At 37.9% G+C, this 26,928-nt stretch overlaps 1 protein-coding gene and 1 long non-coding RNA gene across 2 annotated transcripts in view; one reads left to right on the plus strand and one right to left on the minus strand.

The window, feature by feature from the left end:
* The window catches only part of LOC306799014, a 604,175-nt gene that overhangs the window by 228,328 nt on the left and 348,919 nt on the right, over positions 1–26,928 (plus strand). The window lies entirely within an intron of this gene.
* SLCO5A1 (solute carrier organic anion transporter family member 5A1) overlaps positions 1–26,928 on the minus strand; it is a 69,303-nt gene that overhangs the window by 27,305 nt on the left and 15,070 nt on the right. Inside the window, exons 3-4 of the mRNA XM_079299508.1 lie at positions 8,627–8,759; positions 2,453–2,673 (exon numbers count right to left, since the gene is read on the minus strand). Coding sequence (XP_079155634.1) covers positions 2,453–2,673; positions 8,627–8,759 — 354 coding nt within the window. The remainder of the gene's footprint in view (positions 1–2,452; positions 2,674–8,626; positions 8,760–26,928) is intronic.

A 26,928-nucleotide genomic window follows, 5' to 3' on the forward strand; every position in this document is an offset into this window, starting at 1 on the left:
TGATATTTGACTCAGAAGCATTCTTCAACTCACATTTTCTATTTGAAACATAAGTAAGAAAAGACTGAATTTCAAACCTTTGCAACTTGAAACATGTGAAAAGCAAAGTTGTATCTGTCTTTTTATCTGATTTCAGTTCTACCATGTGCCAAAATAAAGCTCAGGTCACTGAAGTTTGAAGCTACTAGTAGATGGAGCCAGTTTTGGTCTATTTCTTCAGCTTCTACTGGCAGTCAGTGCAGAAAAAAAGACTCTCATGACTTTATGATAACTTTTCATTGGCTTAGAGAATTAATTAGGAAATTAGGACAAGTTACAACAAGACAAAAATAATTTTGCTAGGCTTCCCAGGTAAGATAACATCATATCAGAAGAAGAAAACAGTTACTTTCCTTAGCAAAGCTGCACAGATTTCAGAGATTTGAGGGCACTAACCTATGTCATGGCAGACTATGACATCATTGATATTTATTAACACTGAACAGAAAATATGACCTACTAAATCAACAGTCTCCTGGCTACTGCCTAAGGAGTTCCTGCCCACAGTGCTATAAAAAGATGAAGCTCTGAAAGTCAATGGAAAGTATAAAATGTTCACTGCATCCCAGAAGAAGCAATGCTAAATGACTTAGACACATGATCCTTTTTTCCTTCCCATTATAAACAAAATTACCTCAGCTGAGAAGCTTGAGGCATGATCTTATTCCATAAAGCCCACTTAAACTGGAAAAATAATTAAATGATAGTGCATTCCTGCTGCAGGCCTTCTTTGCTAGGGTAACTGACACCAAATGGGAAAGCTATTATCAGCTTATAGCAAAATACTTCTTTCTGCTTATCTCAACTAGCTTGCTATCTTTCTTCTCACTGTTCCACATGGCGAAGCTTCTCCTCCGGAGAAAATTAAAAGTTTTGTATAGTTTTGGTAGCTCCATTAATATATTCATATAAATTTTATAGAATGTATGTTATACATCTAGGCAGACACATACCAAAGAAACACATGTCTAAATGAGACATTCAGAAGTTTTTATTTTCAAAAGAAAAAAATCCAAGAAAACATTCTCCCAAGCAAATACTTGCTTTTTTCTGCTGTGCCTCTGGGGACAACATGTGCTGGAAGGTGAAATTATGTATCAGAACTGAGAACCAGCATCTGCAAACTCACTCAGATGCAGTTCACCTGTATACCTGTATGGCTTAGGTTCACTTTGCTTGCTCTTTGCTTGCCTTGCACCTTAAGAAGCTGATCTGCAAGCTAATAAAATCACACCAAGGAAGTTCTGCTATCCTCTTTTTCCTTTACTTCTGTAGAGATTAACAGCAACTTTAGGTACCCTGAGAGAACCAGTGTAAATGTAATATAGAGCCAATAAATATGTAGGTGTGCAAACAGACCTTAAAATTACACTGGGTTTAGGCTAAAAACAACTGGTTTTGCTAAGCCTTATCTACTTGGACTAAAGATTGATCACAAACATTTCACTTAAAAGTCTGCCAATCATTATAGCCTGGCTTGATATCCAATTAAAAAGTAACATTAATGTCTATTTCAACAAACACTTACATATTTTTAGTTCAAATTATGTCTGATGGTACAACAGATGTTTCATGGTTTCTCCCAGTCCCACTGCATTTATCAGGCTACCATGAAATGGCACAACCAGAATTTGCATCTTAGAATCAAGGAGAACATGACAGGACTAACACAATGGCATTGAGGCACATTCTCTCTTGTCCCATAGTATTCAATTTTATGATACTGTCAAGTTTGTATTGTCAATTTAAATTCTATATGCTTCATATGAATCAATTTGTAGCAACACTGCCCTTCTTCCCCAAGCAATTTGTCAATGATTATTATTTACTGTCAGATTTACAGTAATGGTTATCCCTTGAATAAAATAAAAATCTCTACTTCTTGTCAATCTTTTGATCTTTTCGAAATTAGCACAGGTTTTATTTGTCTTAGCCTTCAGGAAATAGTTTTCAGTACAAAACATACAGGAAAGGAATAAGCAACAAATAATCTTTCTCTATAAAATTACCCAAATACATGAATGTAACTGAACTCACACAGCAGAATTCCTTCCACTTGTTTCACTTACACTGTAGGAAAACACTTTACTCCATGAAGTAAGTTCAGCTTACAAAGCAATTGTGACAATTACAAACTCTGATGCACCAGATACATGTGGTGGTGTCCTGAAACTATAGGAAATAGCCTACCTGTTTGTTACAGGTACACAAACACTGACCATTCAAGAAAAATAATGCATTTCAATCATTGCTGCACCCTGTCATTTTAGAGCATGAGCAGCTATTGAAGTCTCAATAGCAAAATATAACAGCAAATATAGGATGTCAAAACTGCCTTCAATTACACTCATACAATCCTGAATGACCCTGCACACAAAATCAAAAGCATTTATAAAATAAAAACAAATTTTACCTTTAACATTCTCTCCAAATCCCATAGAGGCAGAAACTGAACTGTCTGTTTCTGTTTTGCTACCTGTTTTCTCCTTCATCACATCATCATCACTTGAAACATCATCAGAATTCATCTTCTTTTTCTTTTTTTTATGTCGAGGAGGGAGCTTTTTCGGAAAGGTAAACATGGGAAATATCACAAGGAGCATAGCAATGGCACAAAGGAGAAATCCACTCCACCTAATGTCAGGAAAACAGGAATGGAAAGAAACCAAACACATTACATGAAACAAAAAAAAATGAAGTTACTGTTAGAGGCTGCACTGGTTGGAAAGACACATTTGCAAAATATGAAAAACTGAGACTAAGAGTAAAGAATTGGAGTGGGGGAGAACCTTCACTGCACTAAATTCCGTAATCAGAAGATGTTTCTGTTGGCTCATTTACTGAAAGGCATTTATCCAGCACCCATCAAATTTTATTAAATAGTGTCCATTTTAAGTTACCACAAATTTTCAGTTTTGGTAATTTTTCAGTAGCAAGTGTTGAGAATTAGATATTTAATTTGACTTAGCCTTTCGCAGATAATTTCCTGTAAAACATAGTTCTCTGGAGAACACAGGAAAAGCTATCCATGTCATGAGAAGATAAAATGTTCTGATAGATACATCTATTCTGCATTCCAATTCCTACCTCTCATTGTCCTGACTGTCCAGTTCTCCTCCCTCCACAACTGAACAGTTCCCAAAGCCTGAATGTAAACAACTAATGTGCTACAATTCATGCCAGGCTTTATGCCCAAAACTGTTCTGTGACTGCAACCTGAAATAGCCTTCACAAAGAATTTCTTCTTCTCTCTCTCTCTCTTTCAATTATGGGATATAAAAACAACCATGAAATGATCCCTTGGCTCTCAGAGAATGACCTGAGACATATCCACAAGAGACAATGTGTGGGATACAGAACAGAGCACTTCAGCTGCATACAGCTGTCCTCCCTGCAGCCAAACAGCTTCATGGACTTCACCACAGCACCACAGATGGGCAAAAGGGCTGCACTAGAAACTTCTGCAGAGTTAACTCGAGTCAGCAGCCAGAACACTGATAGCAGAGTGTCAGATAACATGATTTCTCCTCTGAGTTCTAACAGTGAGACACTAAGGGAAACATAAGCTCACATAGCTGGTTCCATAAAGAAGGACAACCTCAGGATCCACCCACAAAGTTCTTCTTACATACTGGAAGTGCAGTTTCCACTACAGACTCATCTCATTGAACCAGGTTTACATGGTAAGGTTTTGATAGCACGGTGGGGCCTGCAGGGGTGCTTCTGTGAGAAGACATCAGAGCTGTCCCATGCTGGACAGAGACAGTTCCAGCAGTTTTCAAAGAGATCCACCACTACCCACTGCTACTGCTGAGCCTATCAGAATGCTTGTGGCATTTTGGTGTTCATTTATTCAAGAGAGGGGAAAAAACACTGCACAGCAGCTGTGTGAAGGGAGTGAGAAAATACGGAAGAAACAGCTCTGCAGACCCAAGGTGAGAGAAGGGGAGAAGGGGCTCCATGTGCAGACATTCACCTGCAGTCCCAGGACAAGGCCATGGTACTCAGATCCAGACTGGGGGGAACCCACGCTGGAGCAGGCTCAAGCAGGAACTGTGGCCTGTGGAGAAGACCCACAGGAGCAGGTTTTTAGGCAGAACATGTCACTGATGGGGGATGCTGCACACTGGAGCACTCTGTTCTTGGAGGACTGCACTCCATGGAAAGGACCTGTGCTGGACCAGTTAATAACAGACTGTCTGAAGGAGCAACAGAGACAAGGTGTTACAAACTGACCACAACCCCCTTTCCACAGCCCACTGCATCACTCCAGCGAAGCTGAGCTTTGGGAGAAGGAAGGAGTGGGTAGGAGGTGCTTGTAGGTTTCTTTTTAGTGCTTTCTATCCTACTCTGTTATTAACTGAGTAAGTTAATTTCCCTAAGTCAAGTTTGCATGGCCCATGATAGTAATTAGTGATGGTTTCCCCTGTCTTTATCTCAATCTATGAGCTTTCCATTGTATTTTCACCCTGTTCTGCTAAGGAAGGGGAGTGAGACAGCAGCCTGGTGGGCAGCTGGCAGTCAAAGCCAACCCACCATACAAATTGACAGTAGTATTTGTAGTTCCAGAGAAGTACTATGACATCTAACCATGACAATGAGAGCTTTTTCAGTTCAGATCAGATTTCCAGAATCACAATGTGTTGACCCTGGCTGGATGCCAGGTGCCCACCAAAGCCATTCTTATCGTTCCCCATCCTCTGCAGGACAGGGGACAGAAGATGGAACAAAAGGCTCCCACCAGCTGCAGGGAAATCTCTGCTCTGGCATCTGCAGTACCTCCACCTCTCCTCCTCCCTCGATGACCCTGGGGTCTGCAAAGCTGTTTCTATTGCATACTCATTCCACTCTCTTCTGACTGCTGCTGGCATTGCATGTGTTTTTGTTTCCTATTTCTTAAACATGTTATCCTAAAGGTGCTACCACCACCACTGATGGTCCCAACCTTGGCCAGCCTCCTCCTGGAGCCTGCTGACATTGGCTTTCTCAGGCAAAGATGAAGCTTCCAGCAGTTTCTCACAGAAGCCACCCCTGTAGCCTTCCTGCTACCAAAACCTTGCCATCAAACCCAACACAAGAACAATTTCTACATATTTTTGTACTATCTTTACACTATTAATTATATATTTGTTCAATTTTTAAAACATTTTAAATTCTGAGTAGACAGGATTACTTGCACAAGAAAGAAAAAGTGTTTGGCCTCATATTTGTCTGCAAAGATATTGCAAACTTTATTTTTCAATGAAGACAAATTCATATGCAATGCTTTGTATGCTAAATGATTATACACAGGCAACCAACAAATAAACAGCCATGTGTAACACTATTTTTATTAGAAGCTTAGAGGAAGCTTTTGCAAGGCAAATATAAGTGACTGAAAGTTTTGACTAATTTTGATATTATGTAAACAGAAAATCCTCTATTCATTCATTTTAGCTGATAACATACATGGATTAGAAAGCAGACTTTTAGGAGGATTAGTCAGCACTGTCAGACAGAATAAATCCGTAGTCTGTATAAAAATGTAGCAACATCCCTTTCAGGATCTCAAAGGCAGAAGCTGCAAAGGCACTGATCAAAGAAACAATCTGTGGCAATAATACGCAGAAATCTGCAACCACCCACTCAGGAGGAAACAGCAAAGGAGACAGGGCCTGTAATGTAGCACAAGATGAAATTCAAATCCAAAGGGACTGTTGTGACAGCATACCAAATGTTGGAGATGCCACAAACGCAGCACTGGATGCAATTATCTCACCATCTACACTTCACAACTTCCTGGAGAAATATCAAACAATTGGAAAACAGACAAAAGACGGTATCACAAATAATAAGGACACCTACAGTGGGAAATTGAGAGGTCAGAGCAGGAGCTATATTAATTTTAAAAGCCCTTGATTTTTTGTCTTCTAAAGTCAAAGAAAATATGCAGAAGAATACCTCAAAGGCATCCGCACAAGCCCTAGGACCTCAAATAAAGCAATTAAAGCTAAGGAAGGACCAGACAATGCTGAAGGAATTCCTTTAAACTTCTTCTGTGGAATGTTGATGAAAGAACATATAGGAGGATCCAAGTATTAAACAGATTCTGAACTAGGAAAACACTCAGAAAAGTGACAGCAAAAGAAAATTTGATTCAAAGCACCTGACGGATCGCCAAGGGCTACTTCACAACTAATGAGGTCCCTATATAGCACATTAACAATTTTCAAAGACAACAACATGATGAATGATTTCTAATAGATATCCCTACAGTTAACACATTTGAATAAAAAACAGCTCCAAACATTTGATGGGCTGGCATAGACAGCTGGCTTGCAATTTAGCCCAGAGCACCTATAGAAACCCCAGGTGTGTAAAACCCAGGAGCAGAAATCCAAGTCCTGTGAAACTCAAGGAATAAACAGATCAGAAATAACCCTGAAAAAAAAAATATTTTACTTTACCATGTTGCATGAGAGATAAACCAAATAAATAGGCTATTCTGGTTTTATTTTAGCCACATATCATACTTACTATACTCACTATTTTGTCTGTAAGCATTGCCTCCTCTAACAATGGAAATTGTTAAATTGGGTCCCATGATAAGTTACAAAAGGAACCTTACAACTACAATAAAGATAGGAATCAAAGACACTAATTCACTTCAAAGGGAACAAACTCAGAAATCTCATATACAACTTCCCATTAAATTATCTCAATCGAACCATACTTTTAAAGGGTGTCAGCTGAAGTAAGTGTTGGGCTACTCTTACATTTCAAATTGTTAGATTGCATACATAAAAATAAACTTGACTATGCAGCACTTCCCTGCAAGGAGAAAATGTCACAGTCCCAGAAAATACATTTCAGTGGAATGAAATGTACACTTCCAGAATTCTCTGCTACCAGGCAGTTAATGACTAGCAAGGAACAAAGGTTTAACCCTTACACCACAGGAGTCTTGCTTTTTTTTAATGGATAGACATAGCTTCAGAAAGACAAAAGAGAATGAGACATATGCTACAAACTCCACTAAACTCTTATGAGAGGCCACCACAGCTTGTGCAACAAAATATCTGAGATCTGATAGGAGTTGATACTCCTCAGAAATGTAAGAGAGAAAGAACTGACATAGTCAAAAATTAAAGAGAAATAAAAAGACCTGGAATACCCTTTAAGGAAAGCCAGACCCTACAGATTTAATCACCAAGATAAAAAAAACTTTTGATTTTTACTGACTTTGTTGCTTTGGCTATTTTGTTGAAGTTGCTTGAGTTAAAACTCAGTTATATCAGTGGTTGTATTATAGATAAAGTCAAAAGTTTATCCAATATTCATGCAGCCCCACTGATTTCAATTAACAAATATATCTGTTTGCAATTTCTGTCAAAAAGTACTGATCAGATGCTGATTGCTAGTCCTGACATGTCATTAGAAACATATGAAGTATAAAAATTTTGCTTTGATTCCAAATCTTTTATACAAGAATAGTCCAAATTTTGACATTGCTACACACTGACAGAACAGATCTTTTCAGTGGGATAAGCAGTAGATAAATCAGAGCAGGGAGTTGTTAACCCCAAGGCTGCACTCAGCATTCAGCTTTGCCTTTCTCTTGCTGAAAATTTGACAGAACACTGCAGCAATGCTCTTGGACTAAGTAAGACCAATAAAACAGGATTAAATCCTTACAGGTTTAGGAAAACTCCAAGGAGAGAATTTTTCACATCAAACTGTCAGGAAAGATCACTGCAGAATAAACAGAAACATACAAACTGACTGCAAACTAACCCAGGGCATGAGAACTGACACTGCACCTTACACCTACAAAGCACAGCTCTCTTCCTGGGATAATGAACTTCAGCTTTTGTCTGGGATTGCATGAAAACTTCATGGCAGATTTACAATTTATGAGAGAAAAGACAGTTAAGGCCTCAAGACCTGCTTCCTCAAAAACACAATTCCAAGGATGCCACATCTCAAAGGCTGCCTGAAGACATCAGCTAACAATCAGAGCTGCTACATCTCAGTGCTGCTGGAAGCCTACTCTTTATTAGAGAATAATGTGATGGTTTACAGCATCTGCTGCCTAAACACAAGCCATCACCCTGAGAAACAAGGACTGGAAAGGGCATGTTCTGATCCCATCCTATCTCCTTCACCTGGAATAGGAGCAGTAAATTCTAGTGTTTCTCATCTTGGCAGCAGAGTTCAGTGTTTCAAGCTGCCTCTGACAAACCAAAGATGATTTATCTGGCTTCCAGTAGGAAGAGGTCAGTTCTGGGCAGCAGATTGTCTATGGTCTCCTGCAACACCAATATCCTGCCCTGCCATGCCTGTGATGAGCACTGTCAGTCAGTGCCCATGTGCTCAGGGACAGTCCTGAACAGCCAAACATACAGGGCTTTCCATGCACTGCTCCTGTGCACTCCAGTGGAAAACTTCTCTCTGTCAGAGGCTAGTGTGTAGCAATCAACAGAAACACCATCTTCCTTGGCCTCCTTCTACAACCTTAAACAAGTCATCAAGGAGTAAAATCTTCCAACCTGTCTTAATTCCCTACCGACAACTGAGAGAACAGTTTTGAAAAATGTTTGATCCTTACCAGTTTCCAATGAATCGGGGATCACTCTGGTCAATGTACACAGTTGTCCTAGGATCAACATAGAAACCAATAAGAAGTCCTCCTAATAAGTATCCAGCTGCAGGTCCAAGTGCTCCCATTACATACATGATGGCTGAGGAAATAAAAGGTCAGTCACAGATCAATAAAATTAATGTTTTATTATTTATTTACACATGAAATCACAAAGTAAATGATTTAAACAAGAAGTTCCGCACCCTAAAACTTTCAGGGACCTTTTTTGCAACCAAGGCAGCAACTACTGGCTAAGTCTCATATTAGTAAAAAGATTATTGCCTTCTGCACATTTTCAGTCAAATTATGCAAGTGTATGCTATTTTGGTATTCTGGATGAAAAGCATACTTGACTTGCATAAAATTTTTCCTATCTAATAATACTTCCTTTAAATCAAATCAAAATTATTTAACATATAAATTTTTTAGAAGTCTAACTAATGCTAGGGAAACAGAAAAGCAGAAAACTAAAGAATAAAAATTGTAATCAAAGAGTGAAATACAACATTCTAATTTAGCTACCATCAGTCTAATACTATGTATAAAAGAATGGTCTATTTTAAGAAATCAAATATTCCTATCTCAGAGATTGACAGAACACAAGTTCAAAAAGGAAAGTCCTATTTAACTAACTTGTTATCTTTCTGTGGTAAGGTCACCCAACCAGTGGATAAAGAAAAGGTGATGGTTGTGCTTTTTCTGCATTTGCGTAATGCTTTTGATACTGTCCCTCACAGCATCCTTCAGAACAACTTGTCCAGCTGTGGGATGAGTGGCTGCAGGCTGTGCTGGGTGAAGAACTGGCTGAATGGCAGAGCTCAAAGGGGACACCTGGTCACCAGTGGTGCTCCCCAGGGGTCAATTATTGGGCCAGTTCTGTTCAATACTTTCACCAACAACCTGCAGGCAGGAGCTGAATCCATCATTAGCACATTTGCTGATGGTCCCAAACTGAGAGGTGCTGCTGACTCTTTGAAAGGACAAGAGGCTCTGAAGAGCAACCTACATGGACTGGAGCACTGGACAGTGATTAATGGCAAGAAGCTTAGCAAGTCAAAATACCAGGTTCTGCAGCTGGGATGGACTAATCAGGCACAAGTATAAACTGGGAAAGAAGTGGCTGGAGAGCCTCTCTGCAGAAAGGGATCTGGGGATGCTGGTTGGCAGCAGGCACAGCAAGAATCAGCAGTGTGTCCTGGAAGCCAACAGGGCAAACCCCATCCTGGGGTGCATCAAATACAGAATCACCAGCTGCTCAAGAAAGGTGATTACCCCACTGCATTCAGCACTGGTGCAGCCTCACCTGGAGCACTGTGTGCAGCTCTGGGCACCACAATTTAAGGATGTGAATGTTCTTGAATGGGTCCAGATAAGAGCAACAAAGCTGGTGAAAGAGCTGGAAGAAATTACCTATGAGGAGCAGCTAAGGACTTGAGGCTTCTCTAGTTTGGAGAAAAGGAGGCTGAGGAACAACCTCATTGCTCTACAGCTCCTGAGGAGGGGATCTTTACTCACTGAGTCTTTTCTCTCTGATATCCAGTGACAGGACACATAGCTCAAAGTTCAATAGTTCAAAGCTTCACCAGGGGAGGTTTACATTGGATCTTAGGAAGCATTTCTTTATGGACAGGGAGGTCAAACACTCGAGAGGTTTCCTGGGGAGGTGTGAGACTTTTTAGTGTGTTTAAGAGGCATTTGGACAATGCCCTTAGTAACAGATTTTAGTTTCTAATCAGCCTTGAAGCAGTCAGGCAGTTGGATGAGATGATCATTGTACATCCCTTCCAACTGAAATGCTGTTTTATTCCACTCTATTCCATCCCCCTACAATATCTCTTTCCTTCCTTAATATATCCTGCAGTACCCACTCCCTTTAAGATGCTTCTGCCCTGCTTCTTATATGGTCTGCCTGTAAGTATAAAATGCAAGGGGGTGGAAGGGTTGGTCTCTGCTATCTGCTCAATATCTTGTACCACTGAAACCCAGGCTCCAGCACAGCAACACCTGCTCAGCTGCTGTGGATCCTCTAGCAGCAATGAAAGCACTGATTATCTAATTCTCTCTAATTCTCTCTCTAGGTCCAGATGGTTATTGGACTGTCCACAACAGGAGTGTGCAGACTCCATCATTTTTGGTCCCATCCTCAATCAGACATGCTGAATCCAAGACTGCAGCAGCTGAAGAAGCATAACTGAGTTGTTACAGCTTGGGTTTCCATGTTACCTGTTACAGTAAATTATATCTCAGAGTTAAAATAAGCAAAAAAAAAATCATTAAATCTGCCTGATTAAACGAAAATAACTTGCACATTTCCATCTTATGTTTTGAAACAAGAGAATAAAGAAAAAGAGCATTCTCATAAGTAAAAAAGAGAGCCTTATTGCAGAAGAAAAAAAAAAAAATTACGAAGCTACCACAAAAGGTAAAACTGCCTATATTAAAAGATGCTGCCAGACCACAAATTGATTACACAGTCATTTTTAAGTCATTTTTTTGCAAACACATTTTTGGTTTTTATGAAACTGCAATTTTGAATAAATAGATTTCACTGAAGTCCTTTTCACATAATGGTTTTCAGAACTGTGTTCACTATTTAAATTTATTCCAGCCATGTCCCCTACTGAATTGATTGTAAACAATTCTCTGTATGCCTAAAATGCTCCATCAGACATTGAAACTCTGCTTCTTAGTAGCAAGTGGTCAGATAAATCCCACAGTAACTGTTATTTGCAAAACTCATGTCATGAGAAATAAAAAAAAAAAAAAAAAAAAACCAAAAACCAGAAAACTATCTTCCACTCCCACAATCAGTAATAAATTTTGTTCTACAAATGCTTGCTTGGAAAATTGATTCAGACAACTACAGCAAACTCAGATCTCTAAAATCTTTAGAAAGGAAACACAAAGGGAGTAAAAGACTGACCTAATCCATTCACTTAAGTATTCAGAAAAAATACTTATACTGCATTAATTCAGCTTTAGTTCCACCACTGAAAGCAGAACTGCTTAGGTTTCAGAACACTACCCAAATACTGTATTTTGTACACCTGGAAACCTCAGAGGGTTTTCCTTGTAAGCAGAAACATTGTGTAATAAAGATAAAAGCAACACTATACACTGTTTTACTTTAGAGGAAGAAATCCTCTTGACAATGTGAGGAGTATTTTAAAATTACTATATGCTGCTCAGGCTTCAAGATGGATTTGTTTTTAAATATAACTTACAGGCAAAATGTCACTTTCTGAGTCTTTCAGAAAACACAGAGCCTCCATGTTCCTGGTCAATGGCAGGAAGAAGCACCAGCAGATAAGCTCTTGAAATTGCCATTTTGAGATACACTGCAGTATCTTTTTCAGCATCTTATAATGGTCACTATCAGAAGTTGGGACAACTAGTGCAAGAAACTGATTTAGACTTACAAATGGGACTACACATAGAGCATAGCAAACGTAACATTTCAGTGTTTCAAAATTAGGTACCTGAAAGAATCTGCCCTAACTTTCAAACTTTGCTGTGGAAGTGAAGGGCAAACCAGCTCCATAAGTCATTCTGGCAGGCTACTCTAGGGTCCTGGACCCTTAAAATTCTGGTCACAGCCCTCACAGCTATATTCAGGAATAAAGACGTTTTTGATTCCCAAGTAGGCCACCAGGATTACTGGATGATATAGAAAGGAAACTAAACTGCAAAGAAATTCAGTAAGGGTGTCATCAAAATTTTACCTGCTTCACAAATAAAAAATCCTATGAAGAACAGTTTCAGATTTTTTCTACTTGGAACACTAAAAGGCCTCCAGTTTTTGGATGAAAAAGGCTCAAAAACATGTAGATGATATATAAGCACCTTCCTTTCAGCCTTCTGCCAGGGATTTCATGCTCTAAGCAACTGAGCTGTCTCAAGGTGACTTAGAGCCATCTGAGAACTACTCATCTCAGTTCACACCACTAGATCAGACTGGATCTGGCAAAAGCTTTTCCCCAGAAGTCTGTTGTAGCTTTGCTGCTGCTGTCATGTAGGATCCCAAGTCATTAGAAGAAAACACAAGTGGGTTTACTAAAATTACACAGCCTTTAACCAAGGGAATTCCAAAGACCAAAGACCTTGTGGATTCTTTAGTCTCCCTCTTCTCCAAAGATCTGAGCGTTGTGGTTAAGTTTCCATTACCAATTGTATCTCTTCCTCTGGGTGTACTTTTTTCTTCAGTGATGAGGGATAGCCTTGCCCAGCTCACAGAGAGTTAGTTAAGTGCCCATTTTCACCCAAGATATCTAGCCATGGCCATTTTAATTCCATGAACTCTGTACTGGAGGAGCTGCACTGCCTCACTGAGTATATCCTCAGCATGGCATATCTCAGCCTCTATACCAAACTAACAAGGTGGTCTACGTTTCAAAACTGCAGCTGGCTGTGGCTAGCCAGGCTTAACCATAAATTGCCATCACAGCAAAGATGCTAGATGGCAGAGAAAAAGGACAGTCAGAGAATTAGTAACCTAATTACAAAAGGAACTTATAATGAGAATTAAGATTAAACAATGTCATTCTTCACCACAAACTTTTCCTGGAATATGTTGCAATGAATGCTGCCATTCTGACAACATTTGACAAATTTATTATATTGTCATTTGTTTTATTCATAGGAGATTCTTTTTCAACAGGAGAAAGCTTTACATACAACCTATTCCAGCACAGTCTTTTTGACTACAGTAAGATAAGCTGAATCCTGTAAGGGTCTGAAAATCTCTGTGTTCACATCAAGTGCATAAAAAAACTGTTGCCAAATAATTTTTTTTAATCTACCTACACTACCAAACTTAGTGAGACAGAGTTATAAAAATAGTAAGAATGTCCTTTTCCTCTTCTAATCACACCAAAAGACATCTTCAGTAGGCTCTGTATATGAGAATATATAACATATGTCTCTGTGGCACCCTCAAATGCATATGTGAACCCTCTGACTGCCCCTCTTTATATTAACCATGCTAGTACCAATTAAAATAATGAGTACCAATTAAAATAACGAGTCATATATTGTGCCTAGATGAACAGAAATTATGAGCTACAACAGGTTGGCTTCTGGGCTCTATTGGTTTAAAAAGTAAAAACAAAGGCACATATTGCTCAGTCCCTGACATCTCCTCTGTGTGCACACATGTCACCAAACAGAGTTTATCATGGGAGGAGGAGGAACATTTCTGAAAGACTCCATTGTCCAAATCTCGGCAGCACATCACCATAGTTCAACTGTTCATTTTCATACATGTGTAAGACAAGCAGAATTTGACCTTTATTCTATTTTCAATGGAAGTTTGGAATTTGCAAAATCCTGCAAAAGCTACAGGATGCAGTCTAAAGGTATATTTTATATATGTATACAAGTATGTATATGAATATTTGCTATTGTCAGAATAGTAGAGCATTTTTAATAGATTTTACAGGATACTTCTTAGTGGTACAGACTTATAATCCTTTTACATCTGTAGGTTTCATATTTTTACTCCAAAATCTAAACTGTCATTACCATGAGGGTATTGACTGGAAAATAGAGATACAAAAGACAAAATTAATCCCCTCTAGTTGTAAAGTAGAGTAGTAAGTCCGGAAGTGTAATTTACTTAATTGAAGCAATAATTCAGTGTCTCACAGGCTGAACAACACTGATGAAAGAACAGCACAAAGAAGAATAAAAACAACACCAGAATGAGAACATTCATGTGAATTTGCAAGGAAAGTTTATAGACTACTTGTTTACAATCTGTGGACTGTAACAGAAATACAAGATGAACTTTATATAATCTTGAATATTTATGTTTCAAGAAATTTAAAGGGCTACAGTTTAAAAAAATAGTTGCAGGGTTACCACCTGGGATTTTGCAAGCAAGACAAGTACCACCATGCTATGGTACCACGGCATACTCTCCAGTGCCACAAGCAGATATTTCCTTGGAAAGCTGTACTGTGCTGTCGGTCACTGGGAAATGAGCAGCACTGTTATTTCTCTAGGGTATAGAGCAGGTTCTGATTTCTACACAAAGCTGACAGGCAGAGGTTTCAAAGGGGAACAGGTCCTAGCTCTCCCCTGCTCCTCTCATGCCACAGCACTGTGATGGGATAGCAAGGATCAAGCATAAATGAGTTCTCAAAGAAACATTGCTCCCATTCATAAAGGTGTATTTACCTCATTCTGCCTAATTTCACTACACAGAAGCTACCCTAAAAACATAAGGTTTAACTGCTCTTTTGAGCCTGAGGACACAAAACTGAGTTGTGAGCAGAAGCCAGGCAGACTTCTCCAAAGCTTTTAAGTCAGGAAACCAGTTCACTTCCTTCTTTTCATCCCGAACACACAACCAAACATATCTATACATGCTTTAGGATTTTTCCTTTAATGTGGTTATTTGCTCCCAAACAATGCCTTGAGCGTTACTGCAGTTCAGATAATAATGTCCAATTCACATCTTTAAATCACTTCCTTTCAAAATGTATTAGCATTACCATGATTTTAATAGTCTCTCAGATCCAGTGTTGCACTCAAAACAATAAACAGAACAACAAAACTACTTCAGTAGCCTCTCTTGATCTTTGTATAGAATATATCTGACACTATTTTAACAAGCAGTTTTCAGACCTGGAAGATGAATTCATAAAGAAACATAATTAAAGCACAATTTTACATGCCTACCATGGAAAGGAAAATGTATGGTCCAGCTTACCACTCCATTAAAAAATGCTGGAAGTTAAATTAAATAAAATATGTTTCAATTTTATTTAGGTAACTTTTCAACATCAGATGAAAAGCATCAGATTTTTACTTTTCTCTTACAGTTTTATAAGTAAGATATAATTTGTATTAAAACAGGTATAATTCCCTGATTTAAACAACTGCACTGTTTCAATGCTTTACAGTCATCATTTGTGGTCATGTTCTAAAACATTATAATCATTTTCACTGGATCTAATTTTACTATATCCATAAAAAAAACAGGAAAGCAAGCCCAAATAAAATAAGCTAAAATAGGCTGTCTGTCCCAAACTGTAGTTCTTGCATACATTGTCACTGTAACACTGCTCCAAGCCACTGCTATACTGCAGAGCCACAGTGCCTACAAAAGCAATTCAACTTGCAAAATTTCACAGACTCAGTACTTGTCCTTTGGTTACACTACCAGGTGTATGCAACCAATCCAAAATCTGAAAACACTGAAAAAAATCAAAGAAGAAAAGCTTATATTTGCACCATGGTATTTCAGCTTTACAGATACTTGGCTAAAGAAATGATTGCCCCAAGGAAAACTGTTCAGTGCTTAAAATGAGAGTCTTTATTTCTTTACTCCTAAAACCTGAGACCTGTGGAAGTAGAAATCACAGGGGCAACTGGAGACTGTCCTATTCTTGTTGTCTAGAGACAACTGTTTTGCTTGGAATACACAAATATTACTTAGGGGTTTTCATCAAAATCTGTCTTTTCTCTCTTTATATTCACCTATAAATAAACATTTGCTGATAATATTACCAAGAATGACTTGTGGTTAGCATGTACATATGAAAAAGATGCATTTGTTGGAAAATATTAGTGAAAATGGCTGCAATTTCTGAATGTAACTTCCTAACAGTGTGGTTAACTGGATTAGACACCATGCACAAAGAAATTCTTAGATTGGATAATCAAGCAAATCAAGTTTTACCAGCTTTTTAAGTTCTTAAACCAGCTCTAATACAAGAATCTTCTGATGTTGGTATTCCAAAAGGACATACAACTAACTTTAAGCATACTGATAGTCCCCATTGATTGTTTGCATGACCAAAGATAAACACATCTATACTTCCATGATCAGAACCTAAACTGAAAACAAAGATGTTCTGATAATATTTCCATTAAGTCAAAGGCACTGGTAACCTAAATAGGTGTTTGGAACTTTTTTTAAATTGAAGTGTCAACAACTGCTTAAATGCAGGAGTAACAGTGATCTTTCTTAAAATCCACTTTTTTTTTTTTTTTTTCAATATGTACGAAATGTTGATATAGAAAGTACTGTTATTGAAATTTAGGTCTCAGGCAGATGCACACACTACTTATGCTGAAAAGAGTTCATGTCCAAGGAGATGCAACAGAAGGCAGAGCTCCGCTCCTGCCTGTTACTTTCTGGAAATTAGCTCTCACTCCACTTCTTCAAGTTTTTTATGTTTATATTGGTATGTTGCATTATAAACATATCCCAAGTAGTTGACTAGGCATGAATTCCCAAACTGTGTGTCTTCAAAAGGGCATGTTTCTTAAAAATGTTTTCTTTTCTGAATAGTAAGGCAACTAGATAGAGATGTTGACCATTTGTATTAACACCTACTGAGTGACTCCTTGGTCCCTTCTGAATTCTTGGTCTGTCAGCATCCTAAAGTTCTGATTACTCAGAAGAACAAAAACAATGAAATGTCTTTGAAGTAGTGTCCATTTCCATACAGAAAATTATCTACTGAATATAACTATTATTAACTAAATCATAAGCAAGCTATACTCCAAATTATTTTTTAAAAGTTTAACTGTATTATTTCCCATTAATTCAAACACTGAGAGCTAAATTCACAGTAGAGAATTTTACATTCACATAAAGAGTATTCTTGAAGCCAGTGTGACCTCTCTTGAAGCAGGCAGGATTTGGCACTTCTGCACTAATACTCAGTGGTGTTCCTACTAAAAGGACACTGAAGCTGTTGGCTGTCTGTAAGATACTGAAGCAGCCTCTTGACTCATTGGCATTCTTTCCACAAAGTCATGTCAAATGGGAATATCTCATCTCTGCCTTTTAAATGTTTGGCTTTGGGGTTTTTTTTAATGGTTTGGCAGCTGAGGCTACATATACACATTTAATTTTCATTGGGATTATCCCCAGCATGTGCTTACAGAATCTGTTGATCTCAGCTTCTTAAAACTGATGTTCATGTCCTCAGCATTACTTCTAACTACACTAGAGTGGGCAGGGTTGCTCCCTCACACGTTATCCCCTTCAGGCTATCACAGCTGAGAAATACCAAACTGTTAAAGCTGAAATTTGGCCTTCAAGCAGACCTCAAGACGTAGATCCCGAAAAAGAAAATGGGAAAAAAAAAAAGATCAAATTTAAAATCAGAGCTGTAAAGGTCCATAGCTACAAGATCAGCAGAACCCACCCCAGAAGGGTATTTCAGAGTTTTTCTATTATGATTTATTTTTAATTTGTTTTACATCATGTTCAGGTAGTCTAAGATCACAAAGCAACAGGAATATATTACTCGGGTCCTTTCATCTCTCTGAGGTGGGAGAATGCATCCACTCCCAGAGGAAAAGCAGAGAAGAGTCCTGTGAAATTTATCAGGCACAGAACCAGATGTTATGAGGTGCCATCAAGAACCATCAGAAGTACCAGGAATAAGCACCAATTCCTTAGCAAAATTTATATACACTAAATACCCAATCTATGGATGTGGGCTTATATTGTGCACAAAGCAGCTAATGGCACACAAATACCTGTTTTGCAGAGGAAGGTATGACATATATCCTTTTATACTTCATCATTAGTTCAAAGTCAGGTCCTTTATGCCTAGGAAAGAAAATGTGAGGAAGGAGCAGAAATAGACCAAGTATCTACTGAAATGAAAGGTTAAGTGCTAATAATAAGCTCACTTATATATATATATATATCTATATCTATATTCATTTTTGCTTTGTCCCACCAGTAAGACAACAGAACAAAGAAGTAAAGGGGAAATTACTTCAATCATATTCCCTCAGAATTAATTTCCTTTCAAAAATTGGTTTCTGCCTAGGAGGCATAGGTTAATTATTGAAAATGTTGGTGATCATTTTTCCCTTCACTACCTCTCACTAATAGACTGCAAAGAAGGGCAAGCCACACAGCATTTCTCCTTATTTTCTTTGTAAATTGCACTTACATTTTCATCTTTCAACCAAAACAACAGTAATTACACTTCATTACTCTTATCTGACTGAAAATCTGCCTGTAAGCAAAAGCCTATTATTCCAGTAATTTGCAGATGACCCTCTGAGTTTTAACATCTATTGAATTGCTAAAATAATTATTTTTCTACATTCAGAAAAACTGAAGGCTGCAATAGCTTCAATAAAAAATATATTAAACAACAACTGGCAAAGTGAAATGTGGAGCTGCATAGTCGTATTTGAAACAATATTGAAAATATTATTACAGGTCAAAGAGTCTGAAAAACAATTCCATCTATGTGTGACAGTTGTAAATAGATGAGAGCATTTATTTTAGCTAAAGGACAACACCACTATTTTATGAAATCCTCCAAAGCTTGAAAATATGGTTTTTATCTTCAGAGGAACAACACTGTTCAGGCACTTTCATGAAGCTGGAATTATGGTGAAATGTTTGATTCTGGAAACAAACCTTGAGCTTTGGGTTCTGGGCAAGGATCTCTCCTCTGTTTTCCATGGAGGGTTCATAAGATAGACATGAAAGCTCATTCAACTCCATGTTCTGCTTGGGGAAGAAGAGCTCCTTGCTGTAGCACCAAACTGAATCACTTCATCCCAGCTATGGAAAAATGCCACCAAGCACCTCCCCAGCAAATCTTTCCTTCCCAGTTAAGGAGCTAATGGGTGCCACACCATAGAAAAACAAATTGTTCTCAAATGACCCTGACACTCCTGACACAGCCCCATGAAATAGGATACAGAAGCACCGAGCTGCTGCTGCAGATCCCTGAAAACATCCTCCTAAATTTAATAAAGGGACACTAATTGTTAGAAATATTCAAGAAAATCAGAGAAAATGAAATTGAGATTGCAGAGTATCATGGAAAAAAGAGGTAAATACAGTTTGGTAAGAAACCAAAAGGCATGAAATTTATATTTTTGTTTTGTACAGAAAAACACCACAGACACCATTTCTTAGTAACAAATTGATTCTATAAATAAATATGATTCTATAAATACATTTCCTTAGATCATTTTAGTCAGGTCCTGAAAGAAACAAACATATGCCTCTTGAGGAAAGGTAGATATTGACACGCAATGCCAATAATAAAATTAAAATTGCGAAAATATTTGATGTTATAAGTAATGTATTTTACATGGTTTGCTTTGATTTTGTCTATGTGTCAAGAAAAAAAATATTTTTTAAAATGCTAATCTGTAGTCCACCATAAAGATCAAAATAATTCAAGTTAAGTATTTCAATATGATCAAAACCAAATCATTTTCTCTACATAAAAAACCCTAAATCACTATATCCCTACAATCAAGCTTTAATTGTATCATAATTTGTTAGAGCAAGACCATCACAACATTTTTATCAGTTATTAAAAAGCATAGTTTAAACATCACGTGTAACTTAAAAAAAAATCACTCTAACAAAAGTTAGTTCTCCTACTGCAAATTATAATATTATAGCTACATCTGTCTTTCTTTTTAAGATATAAATTGTCACTGTGATTTACAGCTCCATTTGCACCTCATTCCCAGTTCCAATAAGATATGTTAATATGCTAATAAAATACAGAAGTATTACTAACTTGCAGTGTTGGCATTTCCAAAAGAAAACTATTTATATTACAGGAATCCTTCCAAGATTATTTCAAAATACCATATATGGCTGATTTACAAAATCTGAAAAATTTCTAATCAGCTAAAGTTACTTTCACTAATTAAGTAATTTAATAATTCAGCTGACATGTTTTAGAGAAAATCGCCAATATCCTTTCATTTAGTCTACAATTTTCTTAAAAAAAGGTTGTCATTCTGGCTTTTTCTTTCTTTTGTGAGTAGAATTAGACATGACAGCTTTGTTTCTCAACTACTTAGATTAACAGATTATTAAGCATATTTTTATTCTTCAATAGTAAAAGATGATTTCACAGGCATGAAAAATGTGGTGGCTAGAGGCTATGTAGAAATTACTTTAGACACATTTTCACAACAGTAACTATTTTAACAAAATAGTTAACTCTTATATTCCTAGGGACATGGCAGATTCTCTCTAACTTTGTTTTAAGCTATATAGTTTTACATAAATAGAGTTTGGATAGGGATAACACTGTAATGAAATCTGATTGAACACAGATGTCAGAGTAAATGAACATAACAGTCCTTTCTGGCCCAATAAAGCATGAAATCATCCCACCAATTCTCTTTTTGTCTCTAACACAGTAGATTCTGCAGACCTCATCCTTTGCAAAGAAGGATGCCAAAAGACAAGAAGCCTCTTCACCTTTCCTCCCTGTCTGCTGCCTCCAGACATCTCCAAAGGCCTCACCCTGGTGTGGAAGGGGCAGAGCTGCCCTGTGCACTTTGCCATTTCACAGATGTACCAGCTGAGCATTTAGCAGAAATAGCCCAGCAAGGGTGGTGGCCTCGGTACTGGCTGCAGCAGCCAGGGAACCTCGAGCTGTCCTGAGCCACCCTCGGGCATCCCTCTCTGCCACGGTGACTCTGAGAGCACCAAGGACACCCCAGAAAAACTGACCTGGAGCTGGCACTGAACTGAGACACTGCTAAGGCGAGCTCAGGAAATAACATATAAAGTACCAATGAAAATCAAATGTGTTTCCTGATGTAGATTTTGCTCACTCGGTGATCTTTTCTTTCTAGTATCTTTGCATCCGTTCTTATAGGGAACATGTTTTCAGTTATTTACACTAGGAAGATTCAATTGGAAGATTACACTTATGTACACAGTCTGCAAACTATCACAGCTTTCAATCAATTTACCACAAAAAAGCAATTTGTTGAAACTCTAATCTTATGTTTGCAAAGAAAATTCAGTTTGAGCCCTAATTCCACTGAAATTCACTGAAAGGCAGGTCCCTTGACTTCCTTAAGTCTCCTTGGGAAATTTTAACCTCAGTTATTAAATTATTCTGACAAGGAGAGAGAGAGATTGACAGGGAAGTCCTCAAGGAACAATACTGGAGTTGCTTGGAATAACCATGATTGCAAGTGTTACCAGTGGTCTCTGCTGCTGTCAGAGCTTTTCCAAGTCTAATGAAAATTGATCTGGCATCTTTCCACTCTTGGGAGTTTTCTACAACATGTGACAGAAGAGACATGTCTTCACACACTGCTGGATCCTTAACTGCATGTTCAGATTCATACTGATTAATTTGCCAACATAACAAGTGGAAGCCCACAGCTCTCAGACAAGGAATAAAAATATCCATCACTAAAAACTGAAACACCTCCAAAGAGCACGTGCTACATTTCTGTACTGCACGTTATACCTAACTGCAATTGTTATCTACCATAGAGATAATTTTAAAGAACTATATTATCATGAGATTAATTATGACAGTGCAGACAGAATTTCAACAGAGCACTCAAAAATATTAATTAAATACATACATTTGAAGGTGCAGTGCAAGCCTTTGTTTGTCTCTTGTAAAACGACTGGTTGTCATTGTACAAGAGACACAATCTGAAAGTTAAAAGAATCAAATGCAACACTAGCAAGAAAGCTCTTCAATTTTCAATCACTGTTTAAATCATACTTGCTTCTAACAAACTCTGCAAATAAAAACAATCTACAATAAAAAAATTGCCTCAAGAACAAAAATCTCTCGATCACATTCCTTCACACTAAAACTGTTGTATAAATTATTTATATATGCTAACAGAACATGCTTATATCCATATGTTTATATCACTATGCAGATAATTGCATCTGACACACACCTATCCCTAATCCAAATTGCAAGTCTCTTAATAAATTTTAAAAAACATCCCAAGATTATAAGTCTACTTCTGCCATCAGTGTTGACATTATATTCAGACCACAAATTGCTCAGACGAAATAAAAGTTTAAAAAAAGGGTCTTTGCAGCACTATTGAGAAACACAGACCTTCAGCTCCTGTAACTTCTTACACAGGTGAAGTTTTTCAACTGCTTTTATGAAGTATATAATGGTGACACTCATACACAGAACACAGGACTCAAAACACTGAAAACATGGCACAGTAAATTCAGCTTTGAGATCTCAGATGGTGATTTCCTTTTCCACCAAGCAGCTCACCTGCTGCATGCCTAAGGTCACTGCATGTTACTCTGGAGTAACATGTCCTTGCCTAGAGGCCAATTTTAACCCCAAAAACTGTGTAAACCCTTCTCAAACACATCATAGCTGCTCCATTTGTGCTCCCAAACACCATAGCTACTTTGCTCATCACTTTCTAAGTGCTTTGTGGAGATTTTCTGAGACAGAGGCATGCCTACAGAACTAAGGCTCTTGCTGGTTCAAGCGCATTTAAATCACCATCTGCTAACTCATAAAATAAACCACTCAGGCAAATGTTTCTTTCATAACAGACAAATGATAGTAACACGGCATTATGCTTTTCAAACACTAAAGCTGTTGGGAAAAGATTAGCAACTGAAAGATCAAAACAGTGCAGTGACAACAGCAGTAGAGATGCAGCAGCAGAATCAGACACTTGTTCCAGCTAACACAGCTGAATAACCAAACTAAAATGTTACTTCTCAGCTTCATACCTGTGAAACTGTGTAGGTAACTCTAGCACCATACATCTTCCACTGGAAGAACAATTCAGAGGTACTGCCCCAGGCTTTTCTCTTCAGGTTATTTAGCACACAGATGATAGGCACTGCCTTTCCCAGCCGTTTTTTTTGTGAATACTTCCATTCATTTTCTGGACCTTTACAAATGTCCATAAAGTATTTTGACACAGTAATTATGTTTGTTTCCATAAAATCACAGAAGATACGTAATGTTTCAATTATAGAATTGACTCAGAAGATGCAATAAAAACACTACTTGCATAATTTTAAAAGAAAAGTAAAAAGCTTGGATCACACCATGTTATCCTTTACATTGATGTGATACATGAAAAAACCCCCACAGAAATCAATGAAATGTCTTCAGACTATCACAGGAAGAAACAAAATTAGAAAATGTCCTTCTCCTCCTATTGCCCAGTTTCAGGAATATCCTGAAGCCTCTTGTATGGACAACAGGAGCACTGCTTACTGGAACTATTTAGCACCCAGCTTTTCAGCAAGCTCACCCGAGTCACACCTTTTATATGCTATGTTTACTGTTGCTACTTTATTCCACTCAAAAGAAAAGAAAAAAATAGGCAGCTTTCATTTCTGTAGAATTTTTTCTTTTCTGCTGGGAAACAAACATCTGCAACAATTCTAAAATATTTTTGCTATTACTGTTGACTGGTTTGTTTAATTTCCTTTCCAAAGTCCTCCACTGGTATGGCAGCACTGTACAGCTTCCCAGAGGAACTCCTCTGCCACAGACCAAGGATGTCATCACCCAAATAATACAACTTCAGGTATTTGTGGCCAGGGAAGAGGTAAAGAAAGGCAAAACAATCAAGTCTTAAAGAATGGAGCTATTCCCCCTCCTGCATTTATAATAAATAAATTAAAATCAAGCTAAAAGCACATGCACAGGCAGCCTTGTGACAGTGGAGGTACTGACCTCTGCAGAGACTCAGCTTTATTGATGAAGGGAAAGAAAAGCCAGGCTTGGAAACAAACTCTTCCCCATGGGTGGGGTTCAACACTGGTTCCCATCAGCACAGGTGAACGGTGGTATCCTGCCTTGTGGCTTCAAACAGCTTTTTCAGCTAACATTTCTACTTCCAATTACTGCCATTTCTAAAAAATAGAATGCATTTCTTAAAAATAGAATGCTGTCTTTCTATTCTATTAATTTCTAAAATTCTTTGACATTTCATTGAAAGAATAATGTATTTGGAATCAGAATAAATACCTTCTGGATTGTAACATCCATCTCCCTATGTGCTATTCAGTGAAAGAACAGTACTTAACCTCAAAGGTTATTCTACACTATTTTTATTTTTCAGATCAGATTCATCATTGCAGTATCCAAAAGTAGATTACAAACACTTCAGCATGAATAGAATTTCTCCTGGTTTTAAGAAAAGAAAATTAAATGTTTGAGGAAAAGGGAGGACAAGGTGAGTTTGGCAGCATCCTAGGGAGATGTCTGCTTGTCTGTTCAAAATGCAGGGAGAGAAACTCCTTGTGCAAAAGAAAGAGAGCATTTCTATTATCAGGGATGACCAATCCCTGTTACATTTTCTCCATTTATTACTTTATCATTCATTTTCAATACTTAATACTGTGTAAGACCAAATGGCTTTTATATTTGGCTTCTGTTCTACACAAGCACCACATCTATGAATAATGTATTACAATTCATTACAACATAACCCTGAAAATTTGTATTTACAAGTGTGTAAGAAGCTTATCAATGGATAATGTAACTGTTAGCTACGGTGTGGGAGTTTCAAACAGTTGCAATAATAGAGGGGCAAAAACTTCTAGAGAAAATATTTCACTGAGATATATGCAATGAGGAAGCCATCGTTCCAAATATGGTATTAAAGAAAAAGCCTCTCTTCCAAAAGACTAAAAATACATGAGCTATTCAGCTAAACACCTCTCATTTCAAGAAAGTCTCTGAGTAAAAGAATGAAAGTTTCAGGCAGTTGTTAAAAATCCTTTTTTTTTGTGGCAGCTGCCTCTTCTGTGGCTCAGGTGCTGTGTGGGATTTCACTCCTGTGTGTGCAGGGCTCTGAGAGCCACCCCCTCCCCAGTGCCCTGAATGTCCCACTCCATCCCACAAAGGCTGGCAGACACAAACTGCACACCTGGCAGAACCTGGCCCTGGCAGCCATGTCAGAGCAGCTGGAGGTGTGCTTGGTACAGTCACAAAACCCTTGAAGGCAGCATAGGGAAGGGCAGCAGCCCTCAGCCACAGCACAGGGGAAGGAGCAGTGCACTCAGAGATCCCCCTCCAAGCAGCACATCCCATGGAAACACATCTGCTGCTGACAAAAGCTAAGGGACAGCCCTCAAAATAGCCTCCAGATCCAATTCCAGCTCATGCTAAACTAGCACTGCAATGCTCAGCTAAGGCTGGACTCAATCATCTTAAAGGTTTTTCTTCTCCCATCTGGATGATTCATGACTCTATGTACCATGTATGCTAGTACCTCAGCAGTAACAACATTCAGCTGGAGAGCCACAGAAAACTGAGACAAAAAGCTAAGCACTTAAAAATCCAACAAAATGGGAAAATCCAAGCATTTCTGTTCAGCTTTCCTCTTGTAAATAATTATCAAAGACTGTGGTCCTCATCCAATACTTTTCATTTATTCCTTGGATATAATATAGATTAATTACCTTGTTACACAAGTCTTGGGTGAAATGGTAATTTGCAATAAGAATACTTTAATTGCACAAAAACTGCACTAACAAGCAATTAGTGTGATAAAACACTATATTAACTGCAATGTGCTATGGAAGTTTACTCCCAAAATGGAATAATAAAGCTGTTTATACAGATAATCATTAACAGAAGAGATGACACAGGGATATTTAAACCCAGACAATATCTAATCGAAACTAAAGTTTGTAGATTACAACTCAAACTGGATTATATTGGTGTTCCTGCACAAAGAGTAAATCATGAGAGATCATCCTTTGATTAACACACTGCTGGAACCCATCAGGGAAACATTTATAAATATAAAAACACATAAGCCTGAAGCCACAGAGCTGGTATTCTCACAAAAAGCAAATGGAAAAAGGAATCCTCTCCAGCATATCAGAGTCTAGGTATGTCTTGAATGTTGTACTAGAAGAAAACAGAACCAAGGGTTACATAGAGAGGTGACTTTCAACCAAATGGGATTTTACCATTATCTTCAATCCAAGAATGAATGGAAGTTGAAATTAATAAAAATTCAGAATTAAATAGCAAAATGCATCTCAAAAGATCAAGCTATGCAAATAAGTATACATTGATGGCTACACACTTTTCCATCAAAACTGTTTTCACAAAGAAAAAAAATAATGTTTCTTTCTCCCTGATAGGTTTGTCACTTGAAAAATGTCTAATAAATGACATGCCTTTCCATTATTTCAGATTATTTAAACAAACGTACCACAAAAATTCCAAGAGGCCTTGTTATCTGTTTAAAAATGAAAAAGCTTTACAGATCAGACCCTGCTCCCACTGAGTATCAGGTATTCCCCCTCATTACCTTCAGTGGTAACATACCACAGTTGTAATTTCTTAACTTTTCTGAAAAGTTTTACTAAATCTGATGTTCATTAGACGCCAGGTTTGAGAACCACAAGAGCAAGGCAGCAGTAACCTAGGCCAGCTCTGGTCCTTGTAAGCACAAAAGCATTAGTATTAATTAAACGCCTCCAAACCTCCCTTTCTGCTCTGACTGTGCTTGCTGTCAAGCTA

This window comes from Erithacus rubecula (assembly GCF_903797595.1).
Source record: "Erithacus rubecula genome assembly, chromosome: 3".
Taxonomy (NCBI): Eukaryota; Metazoa; Chordata; class Aves; order Passeriformes; family Muscicapidae; genus Erithacus; species Erithacus rubecula.